This window comes from Mobula hypostoma, chromosome 5 (genome assembly GCF_963921235.1).
Source record: "Mobula hypostoma chromosome 5, sMobHyp1.1, whole genome shotgun sequence".
In the NCBI taxonomy this organism is placed as follows: Eukaryota; Metazoa; Chordata; class Chondrichthyes; order Myliobatiformes; family Myliobatidae; genus Mobula; species Mobula hypostoma.
In genome coordinates this window covers 123826883-123843466 of record NC_086101.1, presented here as the reverse complement: position 1 = coordinate 123843466, position 16584 = coordinate 123826883, and the positions used below count along the sequence as shown (strand labels likewise).

The window sequence follows — 16584 nt, the reverse complement described above, 5'->3', positions numbered from 1 at the left end:
TTCAGTCATCCCTCAATCCTACCCCTCCACGAGTGCAGCAATCCTCAACACGGTCCCTCTGACAGATGCAGTGCTCCTCAACACTGCATCTACAACAGTACAGTCCCTCTGCTGGTCCTGAGATACTTAGCACTTGACAAAGTCAGGAACCTGCTCAACGAAATAAAGCTACTGGGATTTAGATGGTTGCGGGGTTATGGAATGGCAAGGAGTGGCACGCACAGTGAAGAGGAAACAAGTAATCTGCTGAGGCAGAGCATTGTAATGCTTATATCATATACCCATTACATAGAGAACTAGAATGTCAATTATGAAATACGAGACAACGGTCCTTTGAAAAAATAATCCAGAGATAATTCAGAGTTTACTGACCATTTTAATAGCTGGGATTTCACACAATAAGCAACCGAGTTTTAAATCACTGTATTTTCAGATTTAGCACAAATAGAATAAAACAATTCATTTCGCACATATATACTTTCTTGTTCTAGTTTAGATAAATATATTCTCAGGAACCAAACTGTACAGCTTTACTACTGTTACAAAAATAAGATAAGCAAGATGCGGCAGGATTCACATGTGGACACGAAGGACAGGAACGGTGAAGCGCTCTCTGGTTACATCCACAACGTGATTGTGTTTTATTAAGCATGATGGTTGTGCTGTAGTCCTCACTGAGGGCACAATAGACTAAACAGATCCAAAACGGTACGGGGCAACAACGCTTGTGCCTATACTCACTACAGATGCAACTGAGTGCAACGATTAGGATTATGATACATGTAAACCAAAGACTTTACACCAAGGGAGCTCATTGAAAACCAGTGTCACTGCATCAGACAATCCCACAAACTGCAGCACCTCTATCAGTTTAATAAGTGGCACAAACATAATGGCAGATTGGGTTACAATAATCATCCTAATGAGGTAAAGGGACTAATACTTGAACATAGTTGATAGGAAAAAATCCCGACTGTCCGTGGAGCATCCCTTCATACCAGTTGTCATCGATTTGATTGGTGAGAGTGATGACATCGCCTTCTTTGAAGCCCAGTTCCCCTTCATTCTCAGGTTCAAAGTCATACGCAGCCCTGCAACACGGCTGGTCTAATGGCGTACCTGCGGTTTAGAAAGCCGGAACTGTTATAATAATTATTTACTGATCAGTAATACAAAGATACGCTGGAACTCTGAGAAAAGTTAATTGCAAATTATTTGCTGAGGTCACAAGCATCATCAGAAAATGTGAAGCCGTGCAGCGCCTTAGGATAAAGATAGGTGAAGGCATAATGAACCACATGTATTCCCATCTCTCACAGCTCTTTGATAGTGAGTTAAAACATCTTTCTTAAACTCAGGCCTTCAAACCTCTAATCATGAAAAAATAAACAGCAGTCAACCAGATCTGAGAAATACCAAATACAAAAAGATTACTGACTTGTGTTGTGACTCTCTACTTATCTCAGAATTCTTGTTTCATACGGTCCACTCCTGGCCTGAGAGCAACAGAGATCCCCAGACAGCCCACCACACTGTCTTGTGGCAGGAAATGTCAGCATGTTTCGTTTAGCTGGGAAATACGACGGACTTCACTCAGCAGGGCTCAGATCAGGAGCAAAGCAAACTGATCTTCCCATCATTTGTCTACTCTTCTCATTATGCTTTGGGTGAACTTTGACTGGAATCAGTGTTATATGTTTTGAGTAAAAATGAGAGTGATGGGTCTATTTTCCAAAAATTGTCTGTTTAAGAGTGACTGTTTATAGGGAACAGACATGCAAGTATTCAGTGCACCCACTGGTTGAAGTTACCTGTCATTTTTTGACCACTGTGAGTCACTCCACCATTTGGCTGGGCGTCATCTGCAAAATCATACGTCAAGCGAGGTTTCGGTTTGTATTCCCTTCGAGGGCGCGACGTTGCCTCCCTCATTCTACAAAAAGATGAGATAATGTCAAAAGTAACCCTAACTGATGATTCTTCAGTCCATTGTGCAAAGGCATCAGGTTAAACCAAGCTGACAAGAGCAGTTGGCTATCCCGTACAATATGAACGAGTTCTGTACGCCTGCACCTTGCGCTGTGATGTGGAAGAACAGAATCCCTAGGCTTTGGATGACCGTGCACCAGACTTTTGCTCCACCACCCCCACCCCCCGAGAATCAGCAATGAGTGCAGGTCACTTCAACTACATCCTCAGCTGACCTATCCAATGTTTCAGTTTTATGTCAACCACAGTCAACATTTCCTTTCATTAAAATAGTTCAAAACCTACATTAAAATGCTAAAGTAGGGTGCAGGACTTGTTCTTTTTTGCCTACTTGTTTTCCGGCTTGTCCTTTTTAATTAGTAGCCACATTTTTAATTGGTTTATATACATTGATGTGCTTTGAATTAATCATTATTTGAACTTGATTACGTACAGCTAATTTTCTCAACCATCTCTCAATGGGAGACACTTAGACACAAGGCAAATGCTTTTGGTGATGTGAACTGTTAGAAGGCCAAGAAAGGGAAAGGAGGAGGTACAAATGGATCTGTCACCTGCTCCTCAATAGCTGGAGCTGTGAGCTGCCAGCCATGAGGCAGTAGAAGGTAATTGTAACCACCAGCATCCTGCAACAGGGAGCATGAGGTTGTCCATCATGAGAGTTCGTGAGGAGACCCTGTTTCAATGGCTGGTCTGCTGTGCAATAGACCTCTGGATAAAATCAAAACACTTCATGCAAATTGCTCATTAACTATGATTCTCTTACTTCACTAACCCACTACTTCCTGTTCATCTTTGAATTGAATCCCTTTTGCTGGAAATCCCTTCGGCTTTTGCTGCTGAAATCAGGAAGACACTCCCTGTGGGAGATAAGATCACCCATAAAAAAACTAAACTGTAGTCTTTTAAAAATAATAGAGTACATTGCTAAGCCCACCCAGACTCAATTGCAGACCATCCACAGTGGAGAGAAATAAAAGGCTACAGAACAAACAAAGTCAAATAACAGCAACAACAACAGTGCAGCCCTTCCTGATGAGCTTAACACATTCTGTGCACATTTGACCAGGCAGGGATCAGAATATCACCATCCACCCCAACAGCCCTCTGTGCACCTCAACCCACATTCACAATTGTGGACGTAAGATCCAGTCTTCCGGAAAGTGAACTTGTGGAAAGCACTTGGACTGGATGGTGTGCCTGGTTGTATCCTTAGATCCTGAGCTGAAGAACTGACAGGAGCACACACAGACATATTTAACTTCTCTGTACTTCAGTCTGTGCTTCCAACCTGCTTTAAGAAGGCTGCTATTTCCAACTATCAAAGTAAACAAGGTATGTGCCTTAAACTGCACTGTGGCTCTAAAATCCAACTTCATGCAGTGCTTCAGGAAGCTGGTCATGGCGTATATTAACTCCAGCCTCCCAGACAGCTGCAAGTCACCTACTGCCTGTCATGGGCTGGGCTGATCAGATCCACACTATTCGAGCGTCCTGGAGACGGGGTAATAAACGTACAAGCACAACAAGGTAACTAAAGCCTAATTTACTATTATAAAATAGAAAGCATAAATAAACTACACAAAATACTACGTAGCAAGTCACAAAGAATTCAGGGCTCATGATTCTTAGTCACCACTTGATTCTTGCTGTTGTTGGGGGAACTCTGAATTCTGACTCATTCATGAAACCATCCCTGGGTCTTAGCAATTTCTGGTCTAGGCATAGACAATGAACCCAGGGAATGGTTCCCCAATGAATACCAGTTCCATAAGCATAGAGAAGCGCACAGAGACAGACAAACTTAGATCATTTGTTCTCATGCCATTAACTCAGCCTGGTTTCTTTCATTCAAGCAATACAATGTTCATCAACAGAGTGTTCAGCAAACCCTCTTAAATCAATTACACTCCTTATCTATCAGCCCACTAATGTTCTGGACTTAATATTCCTTTAGTTACAAAAGAACATTAATATTTCATATAAGTAGTATCCCCAAATCCAAAAAAGAATCCATCAAGCCAATTTGACAAACATGAATAAAAAATTCGTCAACATAATTCTCAAAAGTGATCACCAGACATTTAGTTAATAACAGACATCCTCATGTTAATGGTGCCTGAGGCTATGAAAGAATCCATCTGCTATCACCAAACTTAAGACATTAACAGATCTGCAGTGTTCTCCTTGTACAGACACTCTACATGCTGACAGCTCGGAAAGAGTTAAATTGTCATTTTTGAACTGTTCTGATATTCATCCAGTATTTTATACATAACACAGCCAAAACCTTGGCTCTACACTTACCTCTAGAGCACATGACCAGTACAGACACTGACATTATTGTTGTTTATTGATTAAGGCTCTGCTTTGCATATTATAACTCCAAGAAAAGTTAACTCCAAACCGAGACCTGGGAGTCAACAACACTCACTGCAATTGGATCCTTAACTTTCTGACCAACAGATAGCAATCAGCAGGGACAGGTGCAACATCTGCTCCATGATTATTCTCAACATTGGTGCCCCACCAGGCTGTGCCCCTAGTCCCCTACTTTATTCTATATACAATCATGAACTGTGTGGCCTGCTCAACTCAACCTACAGATTTGCCAGAATTAAGTGGGCTGAATCTCAAGTAATGATTAGTCAGAGTGCAAGAAGGAGACAGCCTAATATTATGACATCATGACGACAACCTTTCCCTCAATGTTAACCTAAGAAAAGAGCTGGTCTGACTTCAGTAAGGGGTTTGGTGCGTACTCTTCTGCTTACATTAATGTTTCTGAGAATGACAGGGTTGGGAGCTTCAAATTCCTAAGAATGACCATCACCAATAGCCTAGCCTAGTCCAACCATGTACACGGCGTAGCCAAGAAAGTTTACCAATGCCTCCACAAGAGGTAAAGGAATTTTGCCAGTCCCCTTTGAAAGCATATTGGCCAGCCCAATAGAAAGCATCTTATCTGGATGTTTTCAAGATGGCGCTGGAGAGTGACGACTATTTGTGTGCAGCTGAAATCTACAATCACTGTCGTGGGTAACTTAGCAAGCAACGTTGTTTCACTGCATTTTAAAAATCTATTGATCTTCAAAATTGTCAGTGTCCGGACTGTAGACCAGCCAGGTAGCGAGTGCAGTTTCCCTTTAAGAAAGCGAGGCCGTTGGGCTAGGTTGCAGGTGAAACTGAAACACAGGGCCCCGAGGCACCCACTGCCTACTATCCACCTGTCTAATATACAACCAACTTGAAGAAGTCTTTGCCCAACTAGCACCAGCATGTCATCTGTGGAGCCAGAGGTGCCAACACATTTGAGCACCGCACCCCACCATCAGGAACATTAACTGACCCATCCCAAGCCCACACTTTGGCGAGTCCGATCACCTAGCTGCACTACTTCTGGCATACAGGCCGAGACTGGAGACCTCAGCACCACTGTGAGGACCATGAACGTATGGTCAAGGGAGGTAGCGGAGCGCTTACAGGACTGCTTTGAATTGGTGGGCTGGACTATATTGAGGATTGATCTTCAGGTAATGCATGGCACACCGCAGCACAGTACAGGCCCTTCGGCCCACAATATTGTGCCGACCTTTTAACCAACCGTTAGATCAATCTAACCCTTCCCTCCTATATTGTGCTCCAATTTCTATCATCCAATGGCCTATCTTAAGAGTTTCTTAAATGCCTTTAATGTACCTGTCTCCACTACCACCCCTGGTAGGGCACTCACCATTCTGTGTAAAGGACCTACCTATGACATCTTCCCTATACTTTCTTCTAATCACCTTAAAGTTATGCCACCTTGGTATTAGTCATTTTTGTCCTGGGGGGGGGGGGGGGAAGTCTCTCTGCCTATCTACTCGATCTATGCCTCTTATCATCTTATACGTCGCTATCAAGTCACCTCTCATCCTCCGTCGGTCCAAAGAGAAAATCCCTAGCTCACATGCTCTCCAATCCAGGCAGCATCCTGGTAAATCTCCTCTGCAACCTCTCAAAAGTTTCCACATTTTTCCTATAATGAGGCTACCAGAACTGAGGACAATGTTCCAAGTGTGGTCTATCTATAAGGGTTTTATAGAGCTGCAACATCACCTCACAGCTATTGAACTCACTCCCCCGACTAATGAAGGCCCATGCACCAGACACTTTCTTAAGGCCCATCAACACATGGCAACTTCGAGGGATCTACGGACCCTAAGACCCCGCTGTTCCTCCACACTGAAGAATCATGCCATTAACCCTGCATTAGGCTTTCAAGTTCAACCTTCCAAAGTGCATCACTTAGCACCTTTCCCAGATTGGACTCCATCTACCACATCTCAGCCCAGCCCTGCATCATTTCAATGTCTCATTGTAACCTACTACAGCCTTCTACACTAGGCTATACTCCACCAACCACTGTGCCACTTGCAAGCTTACATTTCCTCATCCTAGTCATTTATAAAAATCACAAAGAACAGGAGTCCTAGAATAGATCCCTGTGGAACACCACTGGGTCACCACCCTCCAGGCAGAATACACTCCATCTACAACCATCCTCTGCCTTCTATGGGCAAGACAATTCTGTATCACAGTCTTGTTACCCTGGATCCCGCGCCTCCTGAATTTCTCAATGAACCTACCATGGGAACCTATCAAGTGCCTTACAAAAACTCACATACACCACATCTCCTGTTCTATTGCCCTCAATATACCCGTAACATCTTCAAAGAACTCAATCAGGCTCATGAAGCATGACCTGCCCCTCAAAAGGCCATGTTGAGTATCCCTACTCAGAGTATGGTACCCCAAAAGCTCATGAATCCTCTCTCTAAGAATCTTCTCCAGTAATTTGCCCACCACTGAAGTAAGAGTCAGTGCTCTACAATTGCTAGGATTATCCCTACTTCCTTCTTGAGCAAAGGAATAACTTTTGGCAGCCTCCAATCATCTCCTCCTGCTTCTGTGGCTAGTGAGGATGCAAAGATTATCACCAAAGGCAAAACAATCTCTTCCCTAGCTTCCTGTAGTAATATGGGGTATGTTCTGTCCAGCCCTGGGGACTTACCTATCTTAATCTTTTTCAAAAGTTCCACTATCCCCCTGTTTTACACAGTCCTCACCATTGTCAAGGTTCCTATCACTGATGAATACAGCAAAGTAAGGACCTCCTTTACCTCCTCTGACTCCAGGTACGTGTTTCCTTTTCCACCCAAGATCAGTCCTACCCTCACTCTAGTCATCCTCCTGTTCTTTACATGCATATCAAATGCTTGTGGGTTTTTCTTAATCCTACATGCCAAGGCCTTCTCATGCTCCCTTCTAGCTGTCCTAAGTCCATTCTTCAGCTCTTTCTTGACTACCTTGTAACACTCTAGATTCCTGTCTGATCTTTGCTTCCTAAACCTTAAGTAATCTTCTTTCTTCTGTTTGACAAGATATTCCACACCTCTTGTCAACCACTGTTCCTTCACCGTTCCATCTTTTCCCTGCCTCAAACAGATAAACCTATCCAGAATCCCATGCCAGTGCTCCCTAAACAAAGTCACATTTCCTTCGTGCATTTTCCTGCGTACATCATTCTCAACTTATGCTCCCAATAATTTCCCTCCCCAATTAAATATTTTCTTATACTATCTGCTCCTATCTCTGTCTATGCCTATGATAAAGAACACTGCAAACAGATTTCATCCCATCAAGACCTTTTGCACTCAGGTGTTGTGAAGCTGAAGTCACCCATGACAGCAAGCCTGTTATTTTTCCACATTTTCAAAATCTACCTCCTGATCTGTTCTCTGGTGCCTCTGCTGCTATTCGGGGCAGGGTCCATAGAGTAGCTGCATTCGACTGATTGCTCCCTTTCTGTTTCTGTCACCCACCCTGACTCAGTAGATAATCCCTCCAAACGTCCTCCCTCTACCTTGCCGAGGCACAGCGACAACTCGCGGATACCTCCTCTTATTTACCCCTCGATCGTGACCCCACTAAGGAGCACCAGGCCATTGTCTCCCACACCATCACCGACTTTATCTGCTCAGGGGATCTCCCATCCACTGCTACCAACCTTATAGTTCCCACACCTCGCACTTCCCATTTCTACCTCCTACCCAAGATCCACAAACCTGCCTGTCCTGGCAGACCTATTGTCTCAGCTTGCTCCTGCCCCACCGAACTCGTTTCTGCATACCTCGACACGGTTTTATCCCCCCTTGTTCAATCCCTTCCTACCTATGTTCGTGACACTTCTCACGCTCTCAAACTTTTCGATGATTTTAAGTTCCCTGGCCCCCACCGCTTTATTTTCACCACGGATGTCCAGTCCCTATATACTTCCATCCCCCATCAGGAAGGTCTCAAAGCTCTACGCTTCTTTTTGGATTCCAGACCTAATCAGTTCCCCTCTACCCACTCTGCTCCGTCTAGCGGAATTAGTCCTTACTCTTAATAATTTCTCCTTTGGCTCCTCCCACTTCCTCCAAACTAAAGGTGTAGCTATGGGCACCCGTATGGGTCCTAGCTATGCCTGCCTTTTTGTTGGCTTTGTGGAACAATCTATGTTCCGTGCCTGTTCTGGTATCTGTCCCCCACTTTTCCTTCGCTACATCGACGACTGCATTGGCGCTGCTTCCTGCACGCATGTAGAGCTCATTGACTTTATTAACTTTGCCTCCAACTTTCACCCTGCCCTCAAGTTTACCTGGTCCATTTCTGACACCTCCCTCCCCTTTCTAGATCTTTCTGTCTCTGTCTCTGGAGACAGCTTATCCACTGATGTCTACTATAAGCCTATTGACTCTCACAGCTAACTGGACTATTCCCCTTCTCACCCTGTCTCTTGCAAAAACGCCAACTCTTTCTCGCAATTCCTCCGTCTCCGCCGCATCTGCTCTCAGGATGAGGCTTTTCATTCCTGGACGAGAGAGATGTCCTCCTTTTTTAAAGAAAGGGGCTTCCCTTCCTCCACTATCAACTCTGCTCTTAAACGCATCTCCCCCATTTCACGTACATCTGCTCTCACTCCATCCTCCCGCCACCCCACAAGGAATAGGGTTCCCCTGGTCCTCACCTACCACCCCACCAGCCTCCGGGTCCAACACATTATTCTCCGTAACTTCCGCCACCTCCAACGGGATCCCACCACTAAGCTCATCTTTCCCTCCCCCCCCCCGCTTTCCGCAGGGATCGCTCCCTACGCGACTCCCTTGTCCATTCATCCCCCCCATCCCTCCCCACTGATCTCTCTCCTGCCACTTATCCTTGTAAGCGGAACAAGTGCTACACATACCCTTACACTTCCTCCCTCACTACCATTCAGGGCCCCAAACAGTCCTTCCAGGTGAGGTGACACTTCACCTGTGAGTCGGCTGGTGTGATATACTGCGTCCGGTGCTCCCAATGTGGTCTTCTATATATTGGCGAGACCTGACGCAGACTGGGAGACCGCTTTGCTGAACACCTATGCTCTGTCCGCCAGAGAAAGCAGGATCTCCCAGTGGCCACACATTTTAATTCCACATCCCATTCCCATTTTGACATGTCTATCCACGGCCTCCTCTACTGTAAAGATGAAGCCACACTCCGGTTGGAGGATCAACACCTTATATTCCGTCTGGGTAGCCTCCAACCTGATGGCATGAATATCGACTTCTCTAACTTCCGCTAATGCCCCACCTCCCCTCGTACCCCATCTGTTATTTATTTTTATACACACATTCTTTCCCTCACTCTCCTTTTTCTCCCTCTGTCCCTCTGACCCTCTGAATATACCCCTTGCCCATCCTCTGGTTCCCCCCCCACCCTTTCTTTCTCCCCAGACCTCCTGTCCCATGATCCTCTTGTATTCCCTTTGGCAATCACCTGTCCAGCTCTTGGCTCCATCCCTCCCCCTCCTGTCTTCTCCTATCATTTTGGATCTCCCCCTCCCCCTCCCACTTTCAAATCTCTTACTAACTCTTCCTTCAGTTAGTCCTGACGAAGGGTCTCTGCCTGAAACGTCGACTGTACCTCTTCCTAGAGATGCTGCCTGGCCTGCTGCGTTCACCAGCAACTTTGATGTGTGTTGTCCTCCCTTTATGCAACTCTGATTCTCTCCCTAAAGAGCAATGCCACTCCCCCACCTCTTTTACCTTCCTCTCTGTCCGCTTTGAAACATCTAAACCGCGGAATATTCAGCAGCCATTCCTGCCATTGTGAGAGTAACAGTAACAACATCATAGTTCCAGGTTCTGACCCATGCTCTAAGGTCACCACCCTTGTCCCTGATACTTTTTGCATTAAAATAGACATACTTCAACCCATCCCACTGACTGCAATTTTGTCCTATCAATCGCCAGTCCTTCCTCATTGTCTCTCTAAGTACTCTTTCTACCTGTACGCCAACTGCTCCATCCTCTGACCAGACACTCGGGTTCTACTCCCCTGCCAAACTAGTTTAAATCCTCTTCAACAGCGCCATCAAACCTGCCTGCAAGGATATTGTCCCCCTTGAGTTCAGACACAATCCGTCCATTTTGTAAAGGTCATACCTTCCCCAGAAGAGATCTCAATGATACACAAATCTGAAACCCTGTCCCCTGCATCAATTCCTCAGCCATACATTCATCTGCCAAATTATTCTATTCTTACTCTTATTGGGTGCGTGGCACAGGCAGCAGTCCAGAGATTGATAGCCTGGAGGTCCTGCTTTTCAGCTTCCTCCCTAGCTCCCAATATTCTCTCTTCAGGACCTCATCCCCTTCTCTACCTGTGTTTTTATTACCAACGTGTCATAATTTCTTGTTGTTCACTCTCCAGCTTTTGAATACTGTGGATCCAATCTGAGACGCCCATGACCCTGGCAACTGGAAGGCAACATATCATCCAGGTGCGTCTTTCATGTCTACAGAATCTCCTATCTACTCTTCTACCTATTGATTCCCCTGTCAGTGCACTCCTCTTCTCCTCTCCCTCCCACTTCTCTTCTGAGCCATAGAGCTTAACTCAATGCCAGAGACCTGGTCACTGCAGTTTTCCCCTCTTTCCCTTGGTAGGTTGGCCCCACCAACAGTATCCAAAGCTAGATATTTATTATTGAGAGGAACGGCCACAGGGTACTCTGCACAGTCAGCCTATTCCCTTCCCTGCTCCTGACAGGCACCTAGCGATCTGCCTCCCGCAACTCGCCAATTTAACACCATAAATCAGCGAGTTGCTTTGTTATGTCTCCCCGCTCGCTGTGAACCACGCACACCACTTTTTCCCTTATTAGGGAGAGAGAGAGAGAGAGCCTGTGGTATGTCGAATACCAGGTGAACGAGTAGCCTTTGGGGTACTGCAAGTCCATGTCTTTATTGATGCTTTGCTGCATACTTGAGTGCTCGATGGGGGGTGCTGATGCTTTTTTGCAAGTGGGGGAGGTGGGATTGTTGCTTTGTGGGAGGGAGATCGGGGGGGGGGGGCTTTGAGGTCCTAACATTTAACTGTCGTTCATTCTTTGGGGCACTCCTCTGTTTTCATGAATATTTGCGAAGAAAAATAATCTCAGGATGTATATTGTATACATCTCTCTGACCTTATATGTATCTATTGAAACTTAGGGGTGACTAGGTCCCTGTAGCTCCTATCACCACTTCATTCTCCCGTATGAACCAAAGGATCTGTATAGATGGCAAGCAAGATAAAGCTTTTCACTGTATCTCATACAGTGATAATCATAAACCAGTTCACCAAGCTGAAGAGTGCATTGTAAAGATTTAACTAACGTGAATTATTTAGAGTTAGATGCATTTTATAACATGAATAGGAAGCTGTTCATTAGGTTTCACCAACCCACTCTAAAAGTCACTTCTCTTTTTACTGGAATCACTCTCTGGTTTTATTGCTGAAACCCTCCACGAGCTAGCACTCTGATCAGTTAATGCCAGGTTTGCTGCAGGGAGAGACTGACAGAGGAAATAAGAATTGCTCTTTTGATTCTCCCTCACTCTGATGTAAAATATTCTGCTTCTGCGCATCGTTTTTGGCAGCCCAGCTGGCAATGAGTGTGACTTTCTCCACTGAGCTGCATCATGATCTGAAGGATTAGGACAGGACAGAGGAGGCCATTAGCCAAGTGCTGGGAAATGGCATAATTATAGTTGGGTACTTGATAGTCAGCTTGGACATGTGGGTGAAAAGGCCTGTTTCTATGCGGTGTGACTCTATGACCATATGACCATCAGATGACTTGAAAACCCTAATACTACTACTACCTCAGTCTCTCTCTCCCCCTCTCCCTCCCTCCTTCTCACTATTTGCACTGTTGTTATTTTGTTTATTTCGTCATGTAAATTATGTACAACTTATGTTCATTTAAGTTTATGTTTATGATGGTTGTACTGTACTACGTTGGTACTGCAAAAATCCAATTTTCATGACACTTATACCCCGTGTTTGCATGCACTTGAAAGTAAGCTTGAAATACATTTGAAATCCTTTGGTATTTAGCAAGATTGTCCTGATTAGAAGTCATTTACTAGAGTGAACAGCAGAATTTACAGAAAAACAATAAATACAATTTAACAGAAATTGCTACACCAGCTTCACTGTGGTGACAATACATTATCAAGAACCTACATGAAACAAATTAATTTCTGAATGTGTCCGTTTGTTAATGGCAGGAGGCAGGAGGACTGATTCATTCTCCTTACTCTCTGACGCAGACAATGTTTGCAATAACACTATGCTTACCGCTGTTCCAGCTGCACGGAGAGGTCCTGGTAAATCTGTGCCGCCTGTCTGTGATATTCAAGCTGTGCTTGTACCAACGCTGTAAGCTGGTTCACTTGCTCAATCTAAAAATATTCACAATGAAAAAAGATTTTGCTTTATTAAATGTCTGGTAAATGAAACTCAAACAAACCACAGTTGCTGAAGATTAAACTAAAAATCAGAAAAAAGATGCAAATATTCTTTATGGAGTGAAAATAAGCTCTATCGGGTCAAAAACTTTGTTCTTTCCTTGTAATAACAGAAGAAGTGGCTATTCAGCCCATCAGGCCAAGAGAACAATGGTCCATTCCCCATCTCCTTATTGCCCTACACACCTGCAACTTATTCTTTTCTCATACATGCCCATCGACTTTGGTAGTTCTGTCAATAATCTACTCTAGGATGATTTACAATTGCAAATTAACCTATCTATCCACACACCTTTGGGAAATGGGAATGAACAGAAGCCCCTGGAGAAGACAACAGAATGTAGCACAATGAGCTGGAGGTTGAAATTCTGAGCAGTTAAGGACTTCCCCTAACACGACAAAAAAAAGATTAAAGATGTACACCAGGTAAGCCTCTGAGTTTTTTGACACAAGCTCACTAGAATGCAGGCCACCAACCATCCTTTTATAACCCAGAGTGAGCTGAATTAGAAATGGTTTACCTGATGTCGTGCACGGTTCTCTCTTTCACAACCTTTGATATCGGATCTCAAAACCAACTCTTCAAACCTATGCCCATTTCCATTTTTGTTTCTCTGAAGTATTTTAATGTGCTGATACTTCTCAACATTCTCTCCATGAATAAACCTCTCCAATCTAACCCATATTCTCTATAATCCCTAAACAATCCTAGCCACAGCAACGGAGGGTATACTTCTGGGAAAGGTGCCACAATCATGACTTGAAAGAAGAGCAAAATTCTCTTTAATGTTCTGAGCAAGACTTTATCTCTCAACCAATCCCAAAATATCCCACAATTACCAGGTCAATAGCAGGATTCCATTTATGGACACAGGAGATTCTGCAGATGCTGGAAATCTCAAACAAAACACACAAATATGCTGGAGGAACTCAAATGAATCGTCAACATTTCAGGTCATGACACATCATCAGTTTACAGACAATGAGGAAATACACACACTTTCCATTTATGCTTTCTGTTTTGCAAATAATTTAACCCAAGAGCTGTTCACATTACTGGATATTCAATGCACACACAGCCTATACTCAGATGAAGATCTCAAACTGGGGATTGGTGGAGATTGCCAAGGAGAGTGCAGCAAGGCTGGGGAGGGCACAGGAGGGGAGCAGCAAGGGTGGGGAGGACACAGGAGAGGAGCGGCAAGGGTGGTAAGGACACAGGAAGGGAACAGAAAGGGTGGGGAGGACACAGGAGGGGAGCAGCAAGGGTGGGGAGGACACAGAAGGGGAGGAGCAAGGGTGGGGAGGACACAGGAGGGGAACAGCAAGGGTGGGGCGGACACAGGAGAGGAACAGCAAAGGTGGGGAGAACACAGGAGGGGAGGAGCAAGGGTGGGGAGGACACAGGAGGGGAACAGCAAGGGTGGGGAGGACACAGAAGGGGAGGAGCAAGGGTGGGGAGGACACAGGAGGGGAACAGCAAGGGTGGGGCGGACACAGGAGAGGAACAGCAAGGGTGGGGAGGACACAGAAGGGGAGGAGCAAGGGTGGGGAGGACACAGGAGGGGAACAGCAAGGGTGGGGAGGACACAGGAGAGGAACAGCAAGGGTGGGGAGGACACAGGAGGGGAATAGCAAGGGTGGAATCAGAGCAGAGTGGAATGCACATGGCCATCAAGGCAATGCGGAGAAAGCAGAAAGAAGGTGAGCGGACAGGGGACAATGGGAGCAGACACGGAATGCATATAGACAAAGGAAAGGAGAGTTGGGCAAATGTCAAAAAAAATGTGTCATCTATTTCAGGGACCAATGCAGGAGGGCAAAGGTGATGGAGATAGCCTTGTCTGATGAGAAAAAGAAGCTCCTGCAGTCATTTCTACGTCCAATTTGGGCACAATAAATGAATTTCACCTCTTTGGGATATTTCTGAGAGCAGTCCCACGGCACTTCCCTGTCAAAATTCGATCAATTCTGCGTATCACTTCTCCATTGTACTTTGTGACCTCCCCAAGTGCTTAATAATCTTTATCAACAGAACTGACGTCAAAAGGGCTCAACTCAAAATACTCAGTTTTAATAAAACTCGGAGAGCATCACATTGAAAGTGGTGTTTCTTACTTAAAGTGCCCTAACTGAAACATTGTTTTCACAGACCTCACTGTTAATGCTTTAATATTGCCACTGCCTGCCACCCTGTGGCCGATACTTCACTGTTGCCATTTGTGGGGGCTGGGACCCCACTTTGCAGTGAGGCATGTTATGACGTAAATGTCCCACCTGGAAATCCAGGCACTGCACTTCACACCACGTCCCTTGCACCACGTTTCCTGTGCCTGCCATGAAGAGAGCTCTGAATGAAGATGCTCACTTCCCATGACTCAGTAGATAATCCCTCCACAACATCCTCCTTTTAATCAGCTGTGATGCTCCAGCTGCCTGCTTAATTGTGCAGATCAGGCTTTAATGCTTCCTGCAGGAAGCAAACGATGACAGCCATTTGTTAAAGCAAGGACGTCCCAATATTATGCTCTTTTAGATGACCCCTTATCTTGTGTTTAGCAGGAAGCCCAATGAACAGACTGGGGTGTTTTTGGTGGTTCCATATACTTGGTAGATTGTGTTGGAGGCATCTGGATGCTGGTACTGAAGTCAGATCAGTACACCAACATGGACAGGAATCCAGGAAGTCTGTAATGGTGTTGCAGGGCAGGGGTAAAAAGACACTTGGTGACCAGAGCACTGGATATGTTGTTAAGGGGTTTAATATTTAGCTCAGGATTAAATGGGACAATAAGGTTGCCAAGTTTTTCTGGCAGGATCCAGCAGGAACGGTAGAAATTCCAGTAAAGTGAGGAACTCCTCCAGCGTCCTCCCCAGCCTGAATTTGGGTGTGGGGGGGGGCGGGATTCTCTGCTGGTGGAACGTTATCAGCTGACACCAAGACATAATTGGAAAAGAAGACAGGGGCATCAGTTGTGTTCGGGGAAAATAGTTTGGAATTAATCAGCCACTAATTTTTTTCCATGCCTCATCCATTCCACTTACATTACAATTGGGCCAGATGTGGGTCCAGTGCTGCCACTTTGTTGGAGCCACTGGCTCAGCAACTGATGTGGTGTGGCGACATGTTAATCAGAGGATAGTGCACAGCTATCACACTCCATAGCTGGGCACAGCTTACTGATTTACTTATTGAGATACAGTGCAGAATAGGTCCCTCCGGCCCTTTGAGCCACGCCGCCCAACAATCCCTCCAGTTTAATCCTAGCTTAAACACGGGACAATTTACAATGATCAATTAACCTGCAAACCCATACGGATTTGGACTGTGGGAGAAAACCAGAGCACCTGGAAGAAATCCAAGTGGTTACAGGGAGAACATACAAACTCCTTGCACGCACTGCTGGGAACAGGAAGGTATATCACAGAAGGAATCGCTAAAACCCATTCACTGTCTCTGCATTCATCAGAAACCAATACCCCTCTGCAAGAGGGTCAGGAAACCCAACCTGGTGAGATACCGTACAGGGAATAGAAATATTCAATTGCACTTCGTTGCCTTTCACAGCAAGATCAGGTCGGGATTTGTTTTGTTCTATTGGGAGCTGAATATAGTAAAGAGCATTTTCCCTGATCCCTTTGCTGGGTGGAGAAGAAATAGTGAATTAAAATAGAAGCTGGGGCCAATTATCACCAGCCGGGAATGATAAATCAGCTATGAACAAAACCAGAT

At 45.1% G+C, this 16584-nt stretch overlaps 1 protein-coding gene across 1 annotated transcript in view; it reads right to left on the bottom strand.

Moving 5' to 3' along the window:
* Window positions 1-362: 362 nt before the first annotated feature.
* LOC134346289 (endophilin-A1-like) overlaps window positions 363-16584 on the bottom strand; it is a 187918-nt gene continuing 171696 nt past the window's right edge. The window contains exons 7-9 of the mRNA XM_063047638.1: window positions 12682-12785; window positions 1812-1933; window positions 363-1119 (exon numbers count right to left, since the gene is read on the bottom strand). Coding sequence (XP_062903708.1) covers window positions 920-1119; window positions 1812-1933; window positions 12682-12785 — 426 coding nt within the window. The 3' untranslated portion in view covers window positions 363-919. The remainder of the gene's footprint in view (window positions 1120-1811; window positions 1934-12681; window positions 12786-16584) is intronic.